The sequence below is a fragment of the Pelodiscus sinensis genome, chromosome 22 (genome assembly GCF_049634645.1).
Source record: "Pelodiscus sinensis isolate JC-2024 chromosome 22, ASM4963464v1, whole genome shotgun sequence".
Lineage (NCBI taxonomy): Eukaryota > Metazoa > Chordata > Testudines > Trionychidae > Pelodiscus > Pelodiscus sinensis.
Genome location: NC_134732.1, coordinates 19,850,053 through 19,875,924, shown reverse-complemented (window position 1 = coordinate 19,875,924; position 25,872 = coordinate 19,850,053). Strand labels below are relative to the sequence as shown.

At 52.8% G+C, this 25,872-nt stretch overlaps 1 protein-coding gene across 1 annotated transcript in view; it reads left to right on the top strand.

The window, feature by feature from the left end:
- Positions 1–25,872, top strand: part of DIPK1B (divergent protein kinase domain 1B) — a 56,042-nt gene that overhangs the window by 20,318 nt on the left and 9,852 nt on the right. The window contains exons 3-4 of the mRNA XM_075905323.1: positions 19,799–19,906; positions 21,637–21,813. Coding sequence (XP_075761438.1) covers positions 19,799–19,906; positions 21,637–21,813 — 285 coding nt within the window. The remainder of the gene's footprint in view (positions 1–19,798; positions 19,907–21,636; positions 21,814–25,872) is intronic.

Sequence of the window (25,872 nt, the reverse complement as noted above, 5' to 3'; positions counted from 1 at the left end):
CCAGGCCCCCCTTTGAGACTCCCCGTGCTCTGTGTTGATAGGGATGCAACATTCGGGTGCAGCGAGTGTTGCTGGCAGCCTGGCGGCGTTTTCATGGCGATGTCCTGCAGAACTGTCCCGGGGGCTCTTTTGTGGCCTTCTGGAGGCTACTAGAAAGGGGAATGGGAGGGGGAGGGATGTTTGAAGTGGGGAGGGCCGTGCCCCCAAATGCAGGGATGCACAATGCCCCCAGAGACAGAGAGGCAGACATTGCTCGGGGTCACGGGGGGATTCTGGTGTCTCCCCTTTAATGCTCACCCAATACCCATCTGACTCTAGCAAGGAAAATCATTCGGGGTTAGGTCCTGAACATCTACAACTCCCGCCGACTGCCGGTACTCTCAGGGTCTCCGTGACGCAGGCCTTTTAGGACGGAGCCCTCTGCTGCGAGAGTAATGATATACAGAGCGAGTGGGTGTCAACGGGCGTCTGTATGGATATTTGTAAGTACAGGTGCGTGTGCATACGTGTGCTAGTGCATCCGTAGGTAGCGCCTACAGGCGGAACCGAACCTGGGGCCTCTGGGGCTTTGTGCAGGAACCTCTACGGCTTGCGCAAAAAGCCAGCTGGTGCTCAGTTAAGGCTGTGGAGCAAACTCCATCTCTCTCGGTGAGGGGGCTCAGGACCGCTACGCGGAGCAGGGGCCCACCCCCGGCAAGTGTGTGGCTTACACGTGCACGCTCCCACGTGTGTCTGAGCGTGTGTGCCTGTTTGCACGTTCGTGTCTGAGCACGTGTGCCTGTTTGCAGATTTGTGTCTGTGCAGCTTGGCGCAGGTGGGCGTATTTGTGTTGGTTTGCACTTGCACACATGCGTGTGTGTTTTCACTCCACTTAAATCCCCAGAACTGCCTTTCCTGGCTGGCGCGGTGGATTTCATCGAGACAGATTAACTCTCTCACCGGCCCCGCCCACAGCCCCACTAGCCTGGCCTGACCGACTCCTGCCAGCGGCCATGGCAGCATTGTTCCCTCCTGATCCAAGAACCGCGGTGGGGGAGGGAGGCTTGAAAAACGCTTCCTCTGGCATGCAGGCTGAGCTGTATAATTGAGCCAGCCAGCGCAGGGAAGCCATTAAAACCCAAAGGGACGGAGGATGGGGAGAGCAAAGGGAGAGACAATATTGAATAAACGAGGCCGGGCCGTCCATCAATTTTATCGTTAACTCTCTGTCATCTCCCTTTGGGGTTCTAAATAGCTACTAACACGTTACTCGTTAAGGATGTAAATCCTGCTGTCAGGATTAGAATGAGACAGCGGTGCGTCCATTCCCCCCCCCCCCCCATTCTTATTTGAAAGCAGCGAAGGGATTTTTCTGCTGCAGAGCAGGACAGGGACGAGGCAGGATCCCAGCTGGGTCCTGTCACCCTCAGGGCCCGGAGGGGAGGAGGCAGGAGTCACTTTGACCCACCGAGCTGTCATGAGTATTCCAGGGCTGGGGCACATTGGGCGGAATCTCTGCCCATGGGGCGGGGGCCAGGCAATGCAGCGGTTGCCAGAGCGTCTCTGAGCGTCGACCTGGAAGGGTCTAGCTCCACGCCAGTCATGCCGCTTCACCCCACCCGGGGAGTCTGCCCCTGAATCTCTTGCTATGCCGAGGGCCGTAGGAGCAGGTTTAGGTGAGAGAAAAGGATGTTGGGGTGCAGGTACCGTGGTGCTAAGCAAACATGGGACTCAGTGGCCAATACAGGGGTCGGGTGTTCGTGTTTGTCCATCCATCTGCTGCTGTCCCATAGGGCCTGTGTGTTTCCAGGTCGGGTTCCCTTTGGAACACAGAGGACCATAAGCTTCTGAAGCCTGCTCCAGATGAGACATTGGTAGGGTTGCCAGATACTTTCACACAAAATCCCGAACATGGCGGGGAAAAATTTGGTTGAGCAAAAAAAAAAAAAAAGTTCCTGCGCCTTTAAATTCCCCCCGCCCCCCAGGGTATTTTCTGGTTTTTTTTACCGGACAGAAGACGCAATTACCGGGTGAAAACCAGACACCTGGCAACCCTAGACATCGGAAACTGTTACACTCCGGCTGTTGGTCCTGCCCTAGCTAGGAACGGGGGAGGAAGAGGAGTTCTAGCCTCTGTATAGACTGGGGTGGGGAGGTGGAGAGGGCCTGCGAACAGCTGAGTGAGGCCCGGAGGAACGGCCCTGCACATACTGACTGCAGAGGAAACCCAACGCTTTGCGAACTGAGCTTGGTCCTCTGGACGTTCACGTGGGGCCCTTTGTTTGGAGCAATCGTAGCTCACTGGATACCTGGCCCCGTCTTGACTGCTTTGGACTCGGTCAGCTCTCCCTGAACCCAAACCCGCTCCCTCATAACAGGGTGAGAGAATGGTGTGAGCCCACCACAGCGCCCACTGCCCGTGCCAGGGCTGGCTGAGAGTTAAGGCCAAAACAGGCTGTGAAGAGCTTCCAAAAGATCTCCTCAAGCTACATGATTGGGCAACAAAACGGCAAATTAAATTTAATGTTGATAAATGTAAAGTAATGCTCATTGGAAAAAAATAATCCCGAGTATACATACATGATGGGGACTAATTTGCCTACAACTACTCAAGAGAGAGATCTTGGAGTCATTGTGGATAGTTCTCTGAAAACATCTGCGCAATGTGTAGGGGCAGTCAAAAAAGCAAACGTTAGGAAAATATCTTATTGTTTCTATATAAAACCATGGCACGCCCACATCTTGAATACTGCCTACAGCTGTGATCGCCTCATCTCAAAAAGGATATATTGGCATTGGAAAAGGTTCCGAAAAGGGCAACAAAAAGGATTTGGGTCCCATATGAAGAGCAATTAAAAAGACTTGGACTTTTCAGCTTAGAAAAGAGGAGACTAAGCGAGGAGAGGATAGAGGTCTATAAAATCACGAGTGGTGTGGGGAGGTAGGGTTGCCAGATGGTTTCAACAAAAATACCGGACACACTTGACATTACGTCACAATCTACATTACATCTTATTTAGAAAATACCGGACATTAATATTTTCTCAATTTGTTTCCCGAATAGAAAGCTCAAATATTGGACTGTCCGGTTCAAAACCGGACACCTGGCAAACCCTAGCTGTGGGAAAAGTGAATAAGGAAAAGTTATTTACTTATTCCCACAATAGAAGAACTAGGAGTCACCAAATGAAATTAATAGGCAGCAGGAACAAAAGGAAGTTTTTCTTCACTGGTGCACAGGTGCGATTTGCTCCCTGACCCCTCCCTGAGCTGCAAGGGGGTGGAGTCATCCGCACGGTGGGTGATGGAAGCTGGTTCCATGCTGAAGGCTTCATGCAGCTAGTGCAGGTTGAACCTCTCTAAAGTGGGACTCTGTGGGTCTGACAACATCTGGGGAGAGGGGTGTCCAGCAGGGCCACAGATGTTCCTGGACCACAGAGCCCCGGTGGCTGGGAGTCCAGCCAGGCTGGCAGCAGTGGGGCTGGCAGCTGGGAACCCTGATGAGCCGGTGGCAGTGGAGTTTGGGGAGAGCCCGGAGGCCAGTAGCAGAGGGACCAGAGGTGACCTCCCCTGGTTCGGCAAATTCCCTGTTCAGGACCAGTCTGGTCCTGAGGGTGCTGGACTAGGGAGGTCCAAGTTGTAGAGAGTTGGTGAGTGGAACTTCCACTCACTACGAGCTGTTGATATTGGTCCCCTCCCCCCCCTCCCCACTGATGTGCACAGCCGGCCCATGCTGCATACAGACATACACACCTCCATACATTGCCTTCCATGGCAGCTCACCATGCCTGGCCAGGAATCCACCCAGCCAGGGATGGGCAAGGCCTCTTACCAAGACAGGCTTTTTAATCAGCCTTGATTCTTAAAAGGATTTCCTGTTTTTTGCTAATGGGTCAGGAAGCGAACGAAAGGGAGAGAAACCCAAAGCTTTTAGCACCTGGGCCACGGAAGCCGATGGACAGGGCAGCCTGGTGGCCAATATTTACCATCCGTGGATGGGAGTAACCTTGGACGAACTGATTTAATGTCTGTTACATAAGCAGTGATCTGCCTCTGTCTGACTGAGTAGCTGCTCCAGGCATGGCAAGGAAAATAATTTTATGGCGAAGGGCTGGGTGAGAGGAGGAGGACACAGCAGCCAGGCAGCTAGGGATACAAAGACTGGCAGGGGACATTGAGAATAAGGAGAACCGATGGCTCGTTTGCCTTTCTGTCCTGAATATGCTCCCAAAAGTGATGATCTACTGGGTAGTTGCGTGGAGCGGCGGGTGATAACCAGAGCGGAGTGTCTCTGTATTGCTACGAATTAATAGTTTGTATTACAGGCACGCTCAGCGGCCCTAGCTAGGATTGTGGTCCATTGTGCCCAGCAAGCACGGTAGGAGACAGTCCCTGCCCTAAAGAGCTAGATCAGGGCTGGGCGGTGATAGGACGGTGGTTTGCCAGGGTTAGCACCTGGCAGGTGGCAGCCACTATATTGATCTGCACCTCTGCAGGTACGGGCGATCGCAGTTCCCATTGGCCACGGATCCTGGCCAATGGGAGTGGCGGGAAGTGGCACGGACTAGGACACCACTTTCCACAGCTCCCATTGGCCGGGAATGGTGATCCTCCACCAACAGGCGCTGCGATCGCTGGTCTCTGCGGCTGTGCAGGTAAATAGAGATGCAGGCCTGCCGGGGCTAACCCTGGTAGACCGGATCCAAGCCAGTATTTGCCCACCCCGGCTTAGACAGGGTGGGAGGAAGGCCGGATAACTCTCTGAGCTTTGTAGGGAAGGGTTTTCTTGTCCCGTGAGAATTTTGGAGCCTTTTGAAAACATTTCCTGTCCCAAATAAGGAGAAAAAGTCAAAACTCTCTCCAGCATTCACGAACTGGAAATCCTTAGTGCACACCTGCTCCCTGGGCGACGGCAGAGAGATTAGGCTGGAGGGGAACTGTGCGGGGACCTGGAGAGACGGGAACCAATTGGATGGGCTCAGAAGAGGCTGTAGCCAATTGCCGCACTCAAGAGAGGAGAGGAGAGGTGCGGAGACGTGACCAGAGGCAGCTGAGTAGCAGCAAAGCTTCGGAGTCAGTCCCCAGCGAGGTGGGTTCTCCGCTGGGGGCTGTGATCAGCAGCGAGTCTCCTCTGCCTGCGGCGTGTGCAGGGTTTGGCAGCAAAGCTCACAGGGACGTGCTCCATGGTGCCACGTGCTGCCCCTTATCTACAAGCACTGAGCCCACAGCATCTACTGGCCACAGTTCCCCATTACTCATCAATGGGAGCTGCAGGAGCAGTGTCTGCAGGCATGGACAGCGTGTGGAGACCCCCTGCTCTGCCTCTCTCAGGGGTTGCAGGGACGTGCCAGACCAGTGGTCACTACCCAGGATCTACGGGTAGATCTTGGAGCCTCTGTCAGGTGATCCTGACTCATCTGGCCAGGAAGCCATCAGGTGCTGGCACTTCAGTTACCCCAGTCCCCACTGCTCTGCTGCTCCCGCCCTCTGCCTTAGAGCTGCCCCCTGCTTGCTGTGCAGAGTGTGGGAAGGGGGGGGAGCGCTGATGTCAGGGTGTCCCTCCTCCCCCCACTTCTGTACCCCCCACAGATCTCCCGGCCCAACACACACGTGGGTGGTTGTTTTTATTTCTTTTACTGCCTGCAGAGTGGGGCATTTTTGGTTTTGGGCTGCTCTGTGCATGTCATACCTTTCATTTCTCCCTTACGCTTACATTGAATTCTTTGAGCAGTAAGTTCTCCAATGCCAAACCCGTGGTGGCTGGAGTCATTTTCCCCATGCTAACTGCTGCTCCTGGAAGTGTCTGGCATGGGGGTCTCCAAGCTTTTTAGCACGAGATCACTTTTTAAGTGCGATCCAGGATCTACCTCAGCCCAAATACCTTTGCCCCGCCTCCTTCCTGCCTCTTCTCTGAGGCCCCGCCCCTGCTCACTCCGTCCTCCTTTCCCCCATCCTCCCTCGCTTTCACCAGGCAGGGCAGAGGGTTGGGGCGCAGGCTCTGGTGTTGGGCTAAGGGATTTGGAGTGGGAGAGGGGCTCTGAGCTGAGCCTGGGGCAGGGAGTTAGGGTGCGGGGGGGGGGGGTTCATGGCTGGGGCAGGAGTTTGGAGCTAGCTCAAGCTAGACCCTGCTGACCTCAGGTGACTCCTCTGTGGTGGGGCAGTGGGGCTAAGGTAGGCTCACCCCCGCCCTGGCCTGCACCCTCTCTAAAGCAGCCAGTGAACCCCCTCCATCCCAAGCCCTGTGCCCCGCCCATCCGTTCTGTGGTGACAGAATACAGGGTGGGAGGGCGGCACCGTCACATCAGTGGCCCCTCCTCTCCCTGCCCTGCCCTGCATAGCAAGCGGGAGGCTCCTGGAGGTGGGGGCAGTCTCCAAGGCAAAGGGCAGGAGGTGCGCAGCAGGGAGGAGAGCGGCAGCTGAAGTGCTGCACTTGACAGCCTCTTGGCCAAACCAATCAGGATCCCGTCAGGGGCTCCAAGATCTCCCAGTGGATCCCAATCTATGGTTGGTGACCCCTGTATTAGAGTGATGGATGTCTGTGCAGGGTGACACGGAGGTGGGTTGCCGGAGGCTATAGGAATGGGAGGTGGGTCCCAAGAGTAGAGATGTTGGAGGGATTTGCAGCTCTCTGTTATTCCACTGGGGGTTTTATTTGCCTGTCTAGTCCCTCTGTCCCCGCATCTAATGCCAGGTCCATCATTGTGGCCTCTGGGCACCTTACAAAGAGATCGCTCCCTCAGCTCTCCTCTCTCTCTGTCTTAGGCAGAGCCTTAGCGTGCTTGAGTTTGACTCCCAACTCAGCTCGCCCGGCATGTGGATTTCAGTCCCGGAGGGCCAGACCGGGAGGAGCTATGCACCTGCATTGTCCCGGCGAGGGGAGGGAGTTAGCAATCTGGGCTCCTAGCGTGTTGCGTTTGTTGATTAATATCATGCCTGGATAGCAGCACCGGCGCGCCGGTCACAACCCGGGGCCTCGCTGTGCTGGGCGCTGTACGAACACGGAACGAGAACGCGATCCTGGCTCCAAAGAGCTGACAACCTATGTGTGAGGCAAGACACAACAGGTGGATACAGCAGGGGCATAGCCACTGGTGGGCCTGCGTGGGCTGTGGCCCACCCACTTAGTATCCAGGGCCACCCCTGTCAGCCCGCCTGGCTGTCCAGCTGAGGAGTGGGGCTGGGGCATGCCTCGCTCAGCCCCAGTGCTCCAGCTGGGGAGCAGTGTCAAGGTTTAAGCGGGTTCCTGTTCTTCTCCCCGCCCTCCCCACTTATCCACCCTCTGCAGTCGAGGCTCCTCCACATGGTCCTTTGTGGCCACGCCAATGCGATACAGACAGATCCCCAGGGAGCATAAGGAACCAATTAGCATTGGCCAGCATGATCAGCCACAGTCTGAGCCCACTAGTGGCCTAGCTTGTCAAGCGTTTTGTAGGCATCCTAGCAAAGGCGAGCTGAGCTATTCAAACATTCAGGACTGAGAGCTGGTCCCCACAAATGCCTCCGAACTCCTAATTCCCCTCCCTGTTCACAGCCTAGGACGTGGCCCCGGCACGTGGGCAGAGGAGGTCAGCGTGTCCCGTCCGGAGAATGGCAAAGCAATAGAACGGAGTGTCAGCAGAGATCAGGCCGACAGCGGCAAATTAACATCCCAGTCGGTCCATGGAAACCAAGTGACAATGACAAAGCCGTTCCCGCCTCTGGGGAGATGGCGCTGCGCCAGTGGAATGGCAGCCCGACGAGTTCAGGGCACGCCTGCGGAGGGAAACCAGACCCCCTGTGCAGAGAACAGGCGTGGAGGGGGGAAAGCCGTGGTGTTTGTGACTAGCAGCCAGCAGTGCCGAGGCCCAAACAAAACCAGCGAAACACAGAGGCTTTGTGTGAATGTAACGTTGCACGATTGACCTGAATTGCTGAATGGCCTGTGGCATGCAGGGGGGGAAGGCTGCAGGAGGGCAGGCGTCCTTGTGACCGGACAATCCATCAGTCTATAGGAGCAATGAAGGGACAAGGGAAGGCTGCCAGCCAGTCCTCAACGTGGCTGTACCTCGGCTTTGTAGCACCCACACTCTCTACCAGACGGGCAGATGCAGCTGGAGAGAACCTGAACACATAGAATCCTAGAACTGGAAGGGACTTCGAGATGTCAAGTCCAGTCCCCTGCCCTCACGGAAGGACCAAGCACCATTTAGATCATCCCTGACAGGTGTCTGTCTAACCAGCTCTTAGATATCTCCAGTGATGGGAGATTCCACAACACACTTGGGCAATGTATTCCAGTGTTTAACCACCCTGACAGGTAGGAAGTTTTTTCGAATGTCCAACCTAAAGCTCCCTTGCTGCAGTTTAAGCCCATTGCTTCTTGTCTTAATACCAGAGGCCCAAAAGAACAATTTTTCTCCCTCCTCCTTGTAACACCCTTTTAGGTACTTGAAAGCTGCTCTCCTGTCTTCTCCCTGTCTTCTCTTTTCCAAGCTAAACAAACCCAGGTCTCTCAGTCTTCCCTGCTAGCTCATGTTCTCTAGACCAGAGTTTCTTAAACCTTTTAAGACCGAGGAACACCAAACAATATATTATTTTTATGAGGAACGCCAAGGATATTTTTGTTGAGCAAAAAAGTTGGGGCAGGAGTTTCTGAGGGAAAAAAAAGGGTCGAGGAAATGTATTGAGAAAAACAAAGAAAAAAAAAGGTTGCCTGCCCCTTTAAGGGTAGCCATTTTGAATTCCGTTGTTCTCCGTGGCATACCGGTGTGCCACGGAACACAGTTTAAGAAACACTGCTCTAGATCTTCAGTCATTTTTGTTGCTCTTCTCTGGACCCCCTCAAATTTTCTCCACATCTTACTCAAAATGTGGTGCCCAGAACTGGACACAGTACTCCCACTGAGGCCTAACCAGTGCGGAGGAGAGCAGAAGAATGACTTCTCATGTCCTGCTTGCAACACTCCTGTTAATGCACATCGGTCTGTTGCTGGCAAGGGCACCTGCTGCCCATACACAAGAAAGTCGGGTATATTGCTGGGCCTACTTCAGTAGGGCTGGGCTGAGGCGTTAGGGAGACAGCTCTTGCTTATACTATAGTTCTTTATCAGCACCCCCATCCTGCATGTCCTTTCTCCTCCACTTGGGTCCCAAGGAAGCCTTCAGGGAGACTGACATATCCCACTTCTTGGGCAAGGAGATGGCTAGCCATTAGCAGACAGCTTCGCCCTCTCCACACCAGCCTGTAGGTAATGAGGTTTTAGCAGCAGCCCTTGATTGTCCTTGCTAAGTAACGACTGAGTTCATTGTGTCAGGTGGTGGGTGCCTGATCACTTGTCCTGCAGTCCTAACGGGAATGGAAGCTCAGAAGGTCACAAGCAGAAAGCCATTAAGCATGTATTAGCATGGAAAAGTCCCAGTTTCGCCCACCCACCCACGTGGCCCCCAAGAGGGACCTGGAAGCACACACAGGCCCTTATTAAGAAGTGCTGGCAACAAAGCGGGGCAACAAAAATGGTTAGGGGCAGGGATCTATTTCCACGTGAGGAGAGATTAAAAAGATGGGGGCTGTTCAGCTGAGAAAAGAGACAACTGAGAGGAGTAATAATAGAGGTCTATAAAATCATGTCTGGTGTAGAGAAAGTGAATCAGGAAGTGTTATTTACCCCTTCCCATAACACAGGAACCAGGGGTCCCCCAGTGAAATTAATAGGCATCAGGTTTAAAAATGCTTCTTCATACAACACATCGTCAACCTGTGGGACTCCTTGCCAAGGGATGTTGTGAAGGTGACACGTATAACTGGGTTCAAAGAAGAATTCGATAAGTTCATAGAGGATAGGTCCATCATTTAGCCAATACAGTCAGGGATGCAACCCCATGCGCTGGGTGTCCCTAAATCTCCGACTGTCAGAAGCTGGGCCATCCCTGTTTGTGTGTTGGGGGAGGGACAGTGTCACCAAGGTGTGGGGGAGTCACCAGGCCCTGCACCCGCATCTGCAGCCAGAGGTGACGCTCAGCTGGCAGGCAGAACAGAAGGGTTATTAGCCCACAGGGACAGACTTGTCAGCACAGAAGCAGCCAGTAGCATCCGTCTTGGGGAGAGGGGCTCAGAGCCAGGGCCTCTGACCTCCGCTTGCCCCAGCCAGCCAAGATTGACTCCAATGCCTAGCAACCCTGACCTAAGCCACCCCCCCAACCCGCCCTTTCATCACCTGGTTGCACCTCCTGCTGGGCTCAGGTTAGGAAGGGCATTGGCCATTGGGTACCGGCTGAGGTCACTTCCCTCAGTGAGAACCACACCTGAAATCCCCATCTGTATTAGGGCGGTGCCCCGGGAAACTGAGGCACACGCACGGGGTTACTATAGGACAGTAGCGCTCACATGCAACATCATAAAGGGGATAAAATCCCCACCTCGTCACAGGCACCCTTGCGAGCCACGCGCATCACCGGGGCCCAAGACGAGCTCTCTGAGCTCAGTCCCCTCCCTGTTCCTGCATCGCCCAGGTCTGTCGGCCATCTTGGCACGATGTCAGGCCCATTTCCACCCCTCCCCCCACACACAATCACTGATAAGTTTCTCCTGGCAGCACCCCGGGGAGGGAGGGAAACGCTCTCTCCATGTAGGGAGGCTCGGGGCAGAGTGACTGTGCCAAGGTCAGACAGGGAGCCTCAGGCCAGAACGGCACCCACGCCTCCGATGTCCCAGTCCAGAGCCCTAGCGTCTAGCTCATCATTAGGCCCGACAGGGACTCGGCACCTGTGAATATTGGGCCATTCGTTTATAGCATGGCCACCGAGTATCTTAATATGGACACGAGGCATCGGGCACCTCTAGATTGTGTCTCCTTTCCGCTTCCCTTCACTCCACCCCTGCACTCGGTCTGTTCCCTGGCTCGTCGCTGTGCAAGCCGTGTCTTCGGCGGGTTTCCTGTTGCATTTTGAAAGGCATCCATGACCAAACCAACCCAGAAGCATCATTAGCTCCCCAGCGTAGACCCTCATGCTCCAGGAGGTCCAGGCCCGAAAGGGGACACTCGACCGGAAATGCTGTACAAGTGGAGTTTCCTCCCAGTCAGTTCCTTCTTTATGGCCTCTTCCTGCTTGGTCCTTTCTTTTCCAGCCTAAAGGACACGGCCTAGAAGCAACTCCTGGAAGCTGTTTCCAGCTTTGGAAGCCGGTGGTTAAAGCCGCTGGCCGAGAGCCAGGCTGCGTCTCAGCTTTGGAAGGAGACTGCAGGCCTGTACTTAAGGCTGCTGATAGATTCAGGACTCCTGGCTTCTCATCCCCTGAGCCATCACTTCACCTTGCGGTCGCTCGTCTCAGATGGATTTCAGAGTACGCTTCCGCCGCTGTTGCTGAGGCGTAGCTGACGGTAGCTCTCCGACCGAGCATCCTTATTTTAATGGGTTTTCCTCTTGGCATGCCAATTCTCCTGGTCCCCCCCTTTTGCTCGGGCTTTCTAGGTTGCCGCCGTGAGACGAGGGGGGCCTCTCTCCAGCTGGCAGTGGGCAAACTGGAGGTACGTGGCGAGAGCGGCTCTCCGTACCATGCGTCCCAAAACTGCCATTCGTGCTGAGCTCTGCTCACCCTTCCGGGCGGCAGCTGTCAGCCAGGCTGCGATCCCGCCCTGTTTGTGCTTCTCTCTCCTCCCTCCCCGCTCCATCTCTAATAATGGCTCCCTGGGTAGGAGCCTTTTCATTTGCAGCCGCGCTGGGCCCACTTCCGATTTCAGCCCTGCTGCGCCTGCCTTGTTTTGACACATTAATTGATTCTGCCTTGCGAGACCTCGCTGAATCAACCCTGCTCGTAACGAGCCTGCCTGACGAGGGAACGTAGAGCAGCCGTGCGGGGACAGATAAGGCTGTCCTCGGAGGTGCACGGCTCGTTCCACGGAATATGTGAGGGGTGATTACATGCTCCGAGCTCCCCAGATCTGCTGCCCTCATGTCGCTATCTGAGCGCTTCCCCCCTCTCCCTCCGCATGCTCCTGCCCAAATCATCACAGTTATGGCATGGCATAAGTGTCCCTCTAACACAGGGGTGCGCGTGTGGATTGTGGGGGCGAGGGGTGGATTGCTGTCCCATGCTCTCGACCTAGAGCTTGCAGTTTAATGTTCCCCCTAATCTTTTCCACCCATGTGCAGATTTTTTTCCGTCCACATGCAGAATCATTTTTTGTGCAGGCCGAGGCATGCGTACCAGCAATAGAAATAAAACTCTTTCGCTGCGGGCACTCTGCTAATCCGCTGGGCAGCAATTTGGAGCAGCCGCACAAGCGCCCAGCTTACAGGGAACACTGTAGCTGCTCCCAGCAACGCACACAGATCAGTTGCATCATTCTGGTAGTGCAAGCACATGTAGGCATGGGCAGCGGGTAATACAGGCAAGGGAAGGCATTGCCGTCCCCCAAACTGCCCACACTCTCCGCTAGCTGCCTGGGAAGGGTGGGGACAGCTTCTCACTGGGGTTGGGGGCTGTCACCTGGGGTGGGGACTGGGCTTGACTCCACAAGGGGAGGAGGTTGTGGAAGGGGTGGAGCCTCAGGTGGAAAGGGAGGAGCCTCAGGCTTGCCTTCCCCAGCTGCTCCTGCATATAGAGGAGCAATTTTTGGATGACAGTCTCAGGTCTGTGCTATGCAAGTGGTCAGACTAGATGATGACAAAGGCCTCAAACTTTATTCATCTAAAGCTTGGTGGGAGAAGGGGTTTATTTCATTTGTTTGTATTACAGTAGTGGCTACAGTCCCCGACTGCTATGGGCAGCCCCACAATGCCTGACACAGAACAGGCACATAACAAAAGACAGACCCTGCCCCAAACTTCCAGTCTGCGTAGACATGACAAACCAACAGATTCTCTAGAGCAGTGGTTCTCAACATTTTTTTATCAAGTACCCCCTTTAAAAAAAATAAGTAACCCCAGTTCCTACAGTTTTCAGACACATTTTTTTTCTACCATTGCAACACATTTGTTTAAACAACTTAATTGTAGCCGGGTGGGCGATGAAATTTTTAGGAGTAAAAAGTACAAAAATAATAAAGCGCTTAAAACAAAAATTCAGTTTTCTCTAAATTTCAGTTGTGTTGACATACCCACCCACCCCAGACTTCTCTTGAGTACCCTAAGGCTGTGTCTACACTCGCGGCTTCTTGCGCAAGAACATCTTGCGCAAGAAAACGTCCACACTGTCATGTGCGAGCTGTGCTTTTGCGCAAGAGCGCCCATGGCTGTGTGGACGCTCTCTTGTGCAAGAAAACTCTGATGGCCATTTTAGCCATAGGGCTTTCTTGCGCAAGAAATCCCTGCCGAGCGTCCACACTGCCCGCTTGCGCAAGAGCTTCTGCGCAAGAGGGCTTACACCTGTTAAAAAAAGAGAGTAGCTCTTGCGCAAGAAGCCCTCTCTTACCACGCCGTCCTGTAAATTTCCTTGCGTGTGGACGCTCTGCAGATTCTTGCGCAAGAACGGCCATACTTGCGCAAGAAGCTGTGAGTGTAGACGTAGTCTAAGGGTACTCGTACCACTGGTTGAGAAACACTGCTCTAGACCATTCATATATTATACATCTTATTGTCATGGGCAGTGGGTGATGGTAGGGCTGGTGGAAGCAAGCCCCCAGCCCTGCCCCTTCTGCTAAGGCTCTGCCTCTGATGGGTGAGAAGCCCCCCCTCAACACTATGGGGAGGTGGGGCAGTGTACAGCCCCAGCTGCCCGGGAGGGTGGGCACTCATCACAGCATGCCTACAGCAGGCCTTCTGGGGGTGGAGTGCCGGTGGGGCCAGTCTGGTGGTTTGGGAAGGCAGTACCTTCCCCTGTCCATTATACACACTGCCCCTGCTTGTCATGTTCCCTCCTGATCACACCGGCTACGTCTACACTGGCATGATTTTCTGGAAATGCTTTTAACGGAAAACTTTTCCGTTAAAAGCATTTTCAGAAAAGCGCGTCTAGATTGGCAGGATGCTTTTCCGGAAAAACACTTTTTGCAGAAAAGCGTCCCTGGCCAATCTAGACGCACTTTTCCACAAAAAAGCCCCGATCATCATTTTCGTGATCGGGGCTTTTTTGCGGAAAACAGTACCGTGCTGTCTACACTGGCCCTTTTCCGGAAAACTGTTCCAGAAAAAGACTTTTGCCCGAACGGGAGCAGCATAGTTTTTCCGGAAAAGCACTGATGATTTTACATGAGATCGTCAGTGCTTTTCCAGAAATTCAAGCGGCCAGTGTAGACAGCTGGCAAGTTTTTCCGGAAAAGCGGCTGATTTTCCGGAATAACTTGCCACTGTAGACACAGCCACCCACTCTAAATTAACCAGTCTTTTCAGGCTGTCCACCTGCCCGTGCTTATTTCCACCTGCTGCCTCTGAACGTCCAGCTAACTCTGCCATAGCTGTTTAAAGACAGCGAACCCCTGACATCTCTAGTCAATTATTCCAATGGTCAGCTCCCCTCACTGTAGAAAAACATGTGCTTTGTCCTGGTCCTGAATTCACCCAGCTTCTGCTTCCTGCCTTCAGATCTTGTTGGGCCTTTGTGGACTAGATTAAAGAGCCTCCAGCCAGCAGAAGTTGTCTCCCCATTTAGATACTGGTAGACTGTGTTTAAGTCACTTCATCGTCTGATAAAAATAAATAAATAGCCTGAGCTTCCCAACCTCTCATGGTAAGGCAAGTTTGCCAGATCTCGGATTATTCTGGTACAGGTTGGACCTCTCTAGTCTAGTGTTTGTAGGGGGAAGAGAGAAACTAGCGAACTGGGATGAAAGTAGGCACAAGTACAGGTTGGACCTCTCTCGTCCAGCAACATCCATGGTCCGGCATGATTTCAGTTAGCCAGATGTCCACTTAGTGTGGGCGTGGCCATTTCCTGTGGCTGATTTGCACTCAGCACCCCCACCAGCCACCCAGCAAACACAGAATACACATGGCAAGACCCCCTTCCCTCACCCGGATTCAGGCTCACCTCAGCCAGCTCCTACTCCCAGCAGCTACCCCCTCCTCCCTCCAACCTCAGAGATGGTTTTTTTGACTCAGCAACCTGGCTTGGCTGGACTGTCTCGATTCAAAGGCTCCCCTGCCTTCGGCTCTCTTCTCCCACCACTAACTTGAGCAAAGGAGACAAGTCTCCCCCTCCCCCAGCATCAAGAAGGGCCTGTGCACTGCAGAGATTAGGAAGCTCACTAGCTAAGGGCAGCCCAGCCCTCAGACAGGCCCTTTTCAAGGCCCAGAGACCTCCCCCTCCTGCTCTCCAATCAGCCCCTGGCAGCCAGGCTCAATGGCGGCAGCTGTAGCCCATCTCCTGGGGTGAGCTTGTCTGCCCAGAGAGGCGGCTGATGAAGGGCTGCTGCTGGGCTCCACCTGCCGCCTCTCTGACTCTGGAATCAGGGAGCCTGGGTCCAGTTTAGCTCAGGCCGGGGTGGGGAACTTTTTTTGGGGGGAGCTGGAGCACCAGTGCAGGCTCCCTGATGCTGGGGGGAGCCCTGAGCCTCAGGGGGCCAGATCCAGGGAAGCTAGGAGGCCGCATCCAGCCCCCAGGCCTTCTGTTTTCCACCCCTGGCTTAGGCCATAGGTCTATTTGAGGCCATGGGGAGGGAACCCCCTCGTCCAACATCCTCCTCCTGGTGTTATATATGGTGGCTTTAGCCAGAGCCAGGAGGAGGCTGACGAGAAGGTCCCGCGACTTTGTGGGGCCACGGATAGGGTGTGCATATATGAAGAGGTGAGGGGAAAAGTGCAGCCAGAACCTCAATAAGAGGTTCTGGAGGAGCCGGAATAGGGGCTGCAACCTGGCGCATTCCAAATACGTGTGCGCCAGGTTCTCCCTCACGCCGCAAAAGGGGCAGGTCTCCGGGATGGGGGTGAACCGCGCCAAGTACACGCCTGTGCTCGCGGCTCTGTGAAGGACCTGCCAACTAATGTCCCCGATGGGCCGTGGAACTAGGGTCCCCCACCCTCAATGGGTCTTAGATAGTCCTGGCACTTGGTAGCGGGGTGGGACAGGAGACACGAGGACACGAGAGTGGGGAAATGCAGAGTATGGAGCACGAGTGTGTATCGATGTTCCCTAGGCACGGTTTGAAAGCAAACAGCTGCAAATTTTGCAGCCAGCTGGGGGGTCCAAGGATGGGGAGACTGGGGGGGGGGGTCCTGCAGAACAGGGGAGATTCAGATGCTGCCCAGCCAATGAGGAAAGAGCCCCCGGGGCAGCATGTGTTTATACTGGTGGTGCACATCTGCTCATGCCTTGGAGCACGGAAAAAATTATTCCACACGGGTAGAAACAATTAGAGGGAACGCTGGTGATGACTCAAACCTGCAAGGGGCTGAGCGCTCCAGGGAGACACCACGGGCCCTCCACTTGCTGACGTCAATGGGGCCAAAGAGCCCTCTGCCTCTGGCAGGATGAAGCCCTCAGTCAGGGGAGGGGGGAGGTGGATGTGATCATTGCAGCTTGCAGTGCAAGTTCACAAAGGTGGCATCTTTCCCCTCCTGCCCTTTTATGTGAGCGGTGAGGTGGGCCTGGCCCTGGCAGGGGGAGGAGGGTGTGGGCCTGGCCCTGGCGGGGGGAGGAGGGTGTGATCCTGGGCTAAGGAGTGGAGGAATCTGTAGCGACGATGCTCCCTTTACCATCAGCTGGGACATTCCTTAGCACCTGGCAGGGGGCTCAGAACAACACCCCTCCACATCTAGCCAGCCCGGACTACTTCAGAGCACAGCTTAGACCAGGGGTGAGCAAGAATTTTTTATGGAGGGGGCTATTCTAAGATTTTGGTAAGTGGTCAAGGGCTGTACTTGTCTATGGAGGGGGTGAGGGGTGTGGGATGGAGGTTGGGTGCAGAAGGGAGCTCGGGGTAGGGGGCTGGGGTTCAGGAGAGGGTGTGGGATCTGAGCGGGAGTTTGGGTGCAGGAGGTAGTTTGTAGCGCACAAAGCTTCCCCCTACCCCCGAGTGCAGACAAGCATATGGAACAGCCAGCCGCTCTGAGCCTGGCGCTGCTCCCTGCCTGTGGGTCCAGTGGGGCGGCCTGTGGGCCAGACTGAAAGGTTTGGCGGGCAGGATCTGGCCCCTGGGCCGGATGTGGCCCACCCCGGCTTAGGCCCTGTGTGGCATAACAGGCCCAGTCCCGGCATCTCTGACAGCTGGGAAGTTTTGGAGCCAGACGCAGCTCACCCCCCTTTCTGGACCAGTGTCCCGGCGGGAAGGCTGCACTTCCTAGGGGAGCAGGGCAGAGAGCGGGGGGAAGCCACAGTCCATCCCCCGCCCCTGTGCGAGCAGCAGGTCATTTCACACCCTGCTGCCTGCCCATCCGGCCTAACGAAGGCACTGCTCGTGCTGTCGGCTGGAGCCTGCCACTCCAGAGTGAGCGAGCGCCAAGCATTGACCTGCTCCCGGCCCACAGGGACTCATTTGTGTATTGACGCCTGCTGGATCGTTAGGGCAGCGGAGGCTTAAAGGGATGGCTCTCTTTCCGAACAGAGCAATTAGAGCCGCCAGGGCAGCTCTTGGGGGAGCCGGATGAGCCACACACAGGCCTGGCTGGGGGAAGGGGGAGGGGGAGTTCACTCTACGCCCAAGCACTGCTGCTGTCTGCTTCCAATAATGGCCGTTTGCTAGTGGCCAGGAAGGGGCCGGACATGTGCTGCAGGGGCAACAGGGCAGATCAAACTGGCAGGAAAGGCAACCACTCCAGCCAAGCTGCATGACCTGCTTCTGCAATAAAGCTAAATGCAGATGGCACATGGCTCCAGCGTGGAAAAATCAGGCCCAGCTGGGGAAGGCAAGCCCCAGCCCCAGCCCCGTCCCTTCCGCCCAAGCCCTGCCTACCTCCAGCTCAGGCGACTGTGCAGCTTTCAAAATCTGAGCGTGTGGGGGGTGTGCTTGCAGCTGGCACAGCTCTTCTCTTTTGGCCCCTGGCCTTGGGCTTCCTGCTACAGCAGGAGTGGGCAGAAGGGCCTCCGTGGGCCGGATCCAACCCGCCAAGCAAGTTGATCTGGCCTGTGGAGGTGCTGCCACTCCCCCCGCCCCCAGGCCAATCAGGGTCTGGGGGTGGGGGAAATGAGCTAAGTATCCCACCCTGCAAGGAGTGCACGGCGCTTAGGGAGGGAAGAGACTTTGCGTGCTGCCCCCAGGCCAATCAGGGCTTGGGGGTGGGGGGAGCGCGTGAAGTCTCCTCCCACTGTCAAAGGTGTGTAGTGGGAACCGCCAGCTGTTCAGAACAGCTGGGCTATGTCTAGACTGGCATGATTTTCCACAAATGCTTTTAACGGAAAAGTTTTCCGTTAAAAGCATTTTCGGAAAAGCACGTCTAGATTGGCACGGGCACTTTTCCGCAAAAGCACTTTTAGCGGAAAAGCGTCTGTGCCAATCTAGACGTGCTTTTGCGCAAAAAAAGCCCCGATCGCCATTTTCACGATCGGGGCTTTTTTGCGCAAAACAAATCTGAGCTGACTACACTGGCCCTTTTGCGCAAAAGCTTTGCACAAAAGGGACTTTTGCCCGAATGGGAGCAGCATAGTATTTCCGCAAGAAGCACTGATTTCAGACAGTAGGAAGTCAGTGTTCTTGCGGAAATTCAAGCGGCCAGTGTAGACAACTGGCAAGTTTTTCTGCAAAAGCAGCTGGTTTTGCGGAAAAACTTGCCAGTCTAGACACAGCCCTGATGTTTCTTTCTGGGGAGGCAAAGTCTTTGCATACTCCCCCACTCCCAGACCAATCAGGGTCTGTGGGTGGGGAAGCATGGACGTGTCCTGGCCCCGCCCCTTCCAGGGTGGCCCAGAGCCACTTGAAAAATTTCTGAAGTGGCTCCCAGTCAAAAATTATTGCCCACCAGTAAGGAACTTGCTTAATCTACATGGATGCATCTCTAACGAGGACAACATTAGCGTTCCAGCCCTTTTTTGAGCGCAAAGAGGATTCTGGATGCTAGAGGACCGTCTATCTGTGCTCTCAGGAAGATGCTAATCTCAGCATGTAACTAATTAGGTGCTAGGAGAATGTGGAAAGGAAATTGGGCTGATCTTTCAAATGGATTTTGAAGCATGCTGATTCATGCAGAGCCCCCACTGGCTGTGTGTCACTCCCACTGAGGGAAACACAGATCCCTTAGTCCTGAGAGGCTGGACTGTACATCAATGAGAGGCTAACCGAGAGAAGACTGGCAGCAGCCATTCATAACGTAGCGTAAAAGCCTCGTGCCGCTCCAGGCTGGTCTGTGCTTATTTGCGCGTGGGTCCCAGCCTCAGATGCTGAAGCGAACCCTGCTGCCTCTGAGAATTCATTCTTGGTTTGGTTTGGCATTAGCAGCTCGAGCTGTTTTAGCTCTGTGTTTGCGCCGCGCGATGACGTTAACATCCCGTGAAAATGGCGGTGGGTGGGTTGGAGAGTGGCATGTTTCGGACGGCACGACTCGGCCGACAGATCTATGCAGAGCAGGTGCGCCACCATCAGACGGGGCGATTTGATTTGGCTGTTTACATTCTGCATTTAGGTTACATCAATCCCACCCTCCTTTCATCCATTGCCCTCGGCCGTCCCACCAAAGCCAGGTGCTGCAGTGAGGGCAGCTAGACCAGGTGCTGGTGACCTGTCCCAGGCAGTGGGATGCCGTGGGATCAGGGCTCCAACATGAACGGTGACACCTTGCAGCTTGGGAGTAACTCTGGGATGGTAGAAAATGCATCCGACTCCTGGGCAACAGCTAGGCGGTGTGGGGGGGGGGGCAGGGGGAATAGGGGCATAGCCACACACAGCCCCTTTGGGCTACCTCCCTAAGTAACAGAAGCCAAAGGACACCTCTGACCCTGCGACTGAATTAGGTAACGTCTCTCTCTTTTTCCCCAGTGCGATCAATACAAGAAGGGGATCATTTCTGGCTCAACATGCAAAGACTTGTGCGAAGAGCACACCCTGGTGTTCCAGCAGTGTCTGTCTTCATCCCCCTCTCAGCAGGTAGGTTGGTCTGGCTGGCTGAGCCCTGGGAACTTAGCGTGGGGCGTGAAGGAGTCTCTGTGCCCCTCTATGATAGCAACATGCCACGCACCCTCTGCTCCTCATAGTCTGTTTTGTGGCAGGGCTGGCCCACAACATTTTGGCCCTTGAGGCGGGGAGCTCAAATGGCGCCCCCAGGCCCCTTTTCTCCTGCCTTCCTGTTATGGCTCTTGTGCCCTCCTTCCCCCAGTACAGCACGCCACCATCTCTCTGCTCTAGATGCACAGAGAATACATATGCATCTGCAGCAGACAATTTTCTACACTCTGGGTCCTAGAGGCGCCCCCCCCCCCACAGTCTGGCATCTGAGGCAACTACCTCATTTCGCTTCATGGCAAGGCCAGCCCTGGCCAGTGGGGTGGGGGGTAAACACACAGGTGTCTAGTGCTTCAAAGGGGCCTGGAGCACCAGGCCACCAGCAGCAGTGATTGGGAGCCCCGGGGCCCTTTGAAACGCCATGGGAGCACCGCTGTGCCGCTCTGAGGACGGTGGGGGTGGGGAAGAGTCCAGCACCGCGCTCTGGGCAGCACCTGTAAGGGCTGAGTGCTCTTGGCCCCGCCCCTTCCACCCGAGGCTCTGCTCTGTGAGCAGACTCAGGCCCCCCACATTTTGCCCCGGGACCTGCGATGACTGCCAGCCCCACTGCCTGTCCCCCCACCCCATTCTTCCCACAACTGGCTTTTGCTTGGGAGGGCTGAGCTGAGCTCTTAGCGACCTCAGTCGATGCAGCTTTCTTCTGGAGCTGCAGGCCAGTCTGTATTGCTAGGCAACCGCATCATCTCCTGGCCAATCAAAGCAGGGAAAGGGGGGAAACTATGCAGGCCTGGGGTAGGCAATAAGCAGCCCATGGACCAGATGCGATTTGCTGGGGTTAGCCCTGGCGGGCTGCTGATCTGCATATCCGCAGAAACAGCTGCTTGCAGCTGCAGTTCACTGTGGCTGGCCAATGGGAGTTGCACATGGCCGTACCTGTAGACACACAGGTAAATCAAGCATCCAGCGGCTCACGAGGGGCGAACTGTGTCCGGCCCGTGGGCCATTTATTGCCCTCCCCTGATGTAGGCCCTGATCCAAAGTCCGTCAACGTTACTACGAGCCATTCTTATGACTTTGGATCAGGCCCTTGGAGATGAGGCAGCCTTTCCCCCTCCTCACCCGCCCGCTTTGCGTGACCTCTGGCGGGGGTGGCATTGACAAGAAATAATTGCTGTAGGAAGGCCATTGGGAGGGTGGGGATGCACAGCTCCCCTGAACTCGCTGGAGTTGGCACCCAAGATCCCTGTTAAATAAAATGGAGAAGGCTTGATGCAATGCTGGGCCCCTGTGCCTAGCTGCTGGGGTAGCTCCTTGGGGCTGCTTTTCAGTCCCCAAGAGCCCCCAGCACTCCTCCATATGGGCTGCTTCAGTAGAAAGGCCAAGGACTGCACAGGCCGTCCAGACCCCTCCTCTTCCTTCCTGAGGACGCCTGTCCTGCCTGTTCCACAGACGATGGGCTGTATGGCTGTCAACCCACCAGCTTCCTGTTCACCAACAGTGAACTAACTGAGATTGGTAGAAGGAATCGCAATGATTTCACCCAGAGGGCCTCCACCTTTACTGGGCTCTCCTGGGAACCGTTCAGGAACCCACCGCTAACTGACTGAACACAAATGCAAGTCTTCCCATGGTCACTTACTTCTTCTTTGGTCCAGGTGTACAGGGGGCTCTGGAAGGAGAAAGAAGTCATCATTAAATGCGGTATCGAAGACGCCTTCAAGGCAGACAGCAACCCTGACGCAGTGCCCAGGAGGGACCTGGTTCTCTTTGACAAGCCGACAAGAGGGACATCTATGGACGAATTCAGAGAGATGCTCCTAAACTTCCTAAAAGTCAGTGCTGCTGAGGCTCTTGCATTGTTTTTCAGGACATGGCCTTGCCCTCTTGATCCCCTGTCATGCTTGAAAAGATCCAGTTCTGTCTGCAGGGCTCTGAGCTCCACTGTTTTAGCGTGAGATTCCATGTGATGTTCAAGATCATTCCCAGAGCAGATACTGTAGGAACCGTTAGGGAAGGATACATAGCAAACAAAATCCGCTTGTTAGGTGAGAGGGCACATTTCATTCTCATTTTGGAACTCTATTTGCAAGACAGTCCCCCGCAGTCAGTCACAAAGGCGCTTAAGCTGCAATCTCTGTTGATTTCAATGCAAATTAGGAGATTAAATAGCTTTAAGGATCTGGGTGAAAGGCGCTCTTTGGCTCTACTCATCAACACTGCTAGTACAGACGGAGCACTAGGCAACGTACTACACACATTTATATAGTCCAGGTCAGCAGTCTTGTCAAACCAAAGAGCCAACCTACATCAAAATTCAGAACAAGTGGTCAACAAAGAGCTATAGAAGCCATTTGCATGACTGAAAATATACAAATTAATATTATGATGATTAATAAGAGCATAAACGAAACATTGTACTCACAGAGTTTATTTAGTGGGTCTTCTGATGCTACAACTTTTTGTGCATTTCTTTGACGTTTACATCGTAACTGATCAAATACAGGTTCATGCACAAATTCAATCTACATGAGTAATTACGCGTTTTTAAAATTTTGAATTTTTCATTTTAATTTAAAAAATTGTGTGTATTTTGGGAATGACTAAAGAGCCATACTTAATTCCATACTGAGACATATTTGGCTCAAGAGCAATAAGCTGCAGACTCCTGATAATAGACATTGAGAGAACTTTATTACTGTTTTTTAATGCAATGCTACTGGGGAATTATTCTATTTTGAATTTATATATCGGTCCTAAGCACTTATAGATCTTTTAAAATACCCTGAGTCTGTATTTAACTTTATTGAACATTTTCACGGAATGTATTCGTTTTCCCCATTTTCAAGGTGTTTTTTTTTAAATGTTGAATTAAAATGAACCCCGCAACCACACTGATCAAAAACGTTTTAAAAAGCATTCCCTGAAAAAATGGAAACTGAATTAAACGATGCAAAAAATCCCAAAGTAAAAACTTTTTACTTCCAGCCAATTTTACTTTTTTTCGGATTGCCTGTGCTTGTGACTATTAAAGAAGTCCCCTGCCCTTTTGCTAAGGAGTTTATAATCCTAGTCCACCCAGATTCCAATTCAGGTACCCTTCTATTCTCTGTGAACTTTGAAGGAGTTATAAAGGTGGTCTCTGTAGCTATGTCTAGGCAGCGGCACTATTTCGGGATACCGGAAGTACCCTGAAATAGCAATTCCGTATTTTTTAATGTGCCTGTTATTTTGAAATATTTTTCAAAATAATGGGCATGCTATCCTGGCATCCCTGTAGCCCTTGTTCCACCAGGGGTAAGGGTCTTGTTGGAATAGCCCTTTATTTCAAAACTTGGCCCTGGGTAGGCAGTGCCAAATTTCAAAATAAGCTATTTTGAAATAACCTTCAAATAAGCTATGCAATTTGCATAGTGCAAATTGGGTAGCTTATTTCGCGGTAAGGGGGCAGTGTAGATGCACCCAGTGTGACAGAGATTCATTGCACCCAGTGCTAAAACTACGGAGTAGTAGCACTAACAACATTTGATACTTTTCACTCTAGGAGTGTGGATAAAACAATCTCTGCATTCTGCATGTCATAAAACCATATCGAGAACCCTAACGGCCATGGTATTTGATTATGCTTTAAGTTATCATGTTAGGAAAACTCAGATCACTTCTCAGTTGGTAATTCCCTCTAAGTGAGGTAGGGATAAAGCCGGCATTATGGGAAGAATTAGTAATCTTATGTAGCACAAACCTGAAATTAAGTTTTCTGGCTTCTTGAAACTGGTATGCAAAGCTATCATCTTTAAAGGGATACAAAAGGGAATGTTCTTAAAAAAGGGAGTCTGCATGGATTACTGATCACACCAGAGGCTGCTACTGTAATTTCTGCAAAAGAGCATCCCAAACTGCTCAGAAACATTTTAGGAATTCACACTGAACCACTCCAGTCCGACGCCCTCAGAACCTGACCAGCGCCGAACCAGAGAATCTGCTGAACCATGGGAGGTTAATATTGTCTAGCAGCATTATCAACACTGCCACTGCTTACTGGGCTCTTAGAAGACATTTAGGGGCAAATTAGACCAAAATGACAGCACAGAATGCAGAGATAGGACTGGTGGCTGTAAACAAACTTTATGAGACCATGGGTAACTTGACCACACCCCTGATAAGTGGACATCTGGCTAACTAACATCATGCCAGACCAGGGATATTGCTAGACTAGAGAATGCCGGACTAGAATCATAGAATAATAGGACTGGAAGGGACCTCAAGAGGTCGAGTCCAGCCCCCCGCCCTCAAGGCAGGACCAAGCTCCGTCTGCACCATCCCTGACAGATGTCTATCTAACCTGTTCTTAAATATCTCCAGAGAGGGAGATTCCACCACCTCCCTTGGCAATTTATTCCAATATTTGACCACCCTGACAGTTAGGAATTTTTTCCTAATGTCCAATCTAAACCTCCCCTGCTGCACTTTAAGCCCATTACTCCTTGTCCTGTCCTCAGAAACCAAGAGGAACACATTTTCTCCTTCCTCCTTGTGACACCCTTTTAGATATTTGAAAACCGCTATCATGTCCCCCCTTAATCTTCTTTTTTCCAAACTAAACAAGCCCAGTTCATGAAGCCTGGCTTCATAGGTCATGTTCTCTAAACCTTTAATCATTCTTGTTGTTCTTCTCTGTACCCTTTCCAATTTCTCCACATCTTTCTTGAAATGTGGCGCCCAGAACTGGACACAGTACTCCTGAGGCCTAACTAGTGCAGAGTAGAGCGGCAGAATGACTTCACGAGTTTTGCTTACAACACACCTGTTGATACAACCTAGAATCATATTTGCTTTTTTTGCAACAGCATCACACTGTTGACTCATATTCAACTTGTGGTCCACTATGACCCCTAGATCCCTTTCCGCCATGCTCCTTCCTAGACAGTTGCTTCCCATCTTGTATGTATGGAACTGATTGTTCCTTCCTAAGTGGAGCACTTTGCATTTCTCTTTATTAAATCTCATCCTGTTTACCTCTGACCATTTCTCTAACTTGCTAAGGTCATTTTGAATTATGTCCCTATCCTCCAAAGAAGTTGCAACCCCACCCAGTTTGGTATCATCTGCAAACTTAATAAGCGTACTCTCTATCCCAATATCTACATCATTGATGAAGATATTGAACAGTACGGGTCCCAAAACAGACCCTTGCAGAACTCCACTTGTTATCCCTTTCCAGCAGGATTTAGCACCGTTAACAACAACTCTCTGACTATGGTTATCCAGCCAATTATGCACCCACCTTATCGTGGCCCTAAGTTATATTTGCCTAGTTTATCAATAAGAATATCATGCGAGACCGTATCAAATGCCTTACTAAAGTCTAGAGAGGTTCAAGCTGTACTCGTGCCTGCTTTCATCCCAATGTGCTAGTTTCTCTCACTCTCTGCAAATGCCTATTTGTAAATATTTATTCTAGCTGCACCTCCCAAAAGGAAGTCGATTAAAATACAAAAGTGGCATCTTGTACAGACTTTCAAACATGGTGAAATAAGTGATAGTCTCTTCCAGTGTGAATTTCTGCCATTCCTGTGCTGGAGGCTACGGCACAGTCCGTTTGAACCTAAATCAGGGTGTTACAGTTGTAATATATCATAGAATACTAGTATTGGAAGGGACCTCATAAGATCACTGAGTCCAGTCCCCTGCCCTCACGGCAGGACCAGACACCATCTAGATCATCCCTGATAGCTGTCTGTCCAACCTGCTCTTAAATATCTCCAGTGATGGAGATGCCACAACCTCCCTAGGCACTTTATTCCAGCGTTTAACCAACCTGACAGTGAGGAAGTTTTTCCTAATGTCCAACCTAAACCTCCATTGCTGCAGTTTAAGCCTGTTGGTTCTTGTCC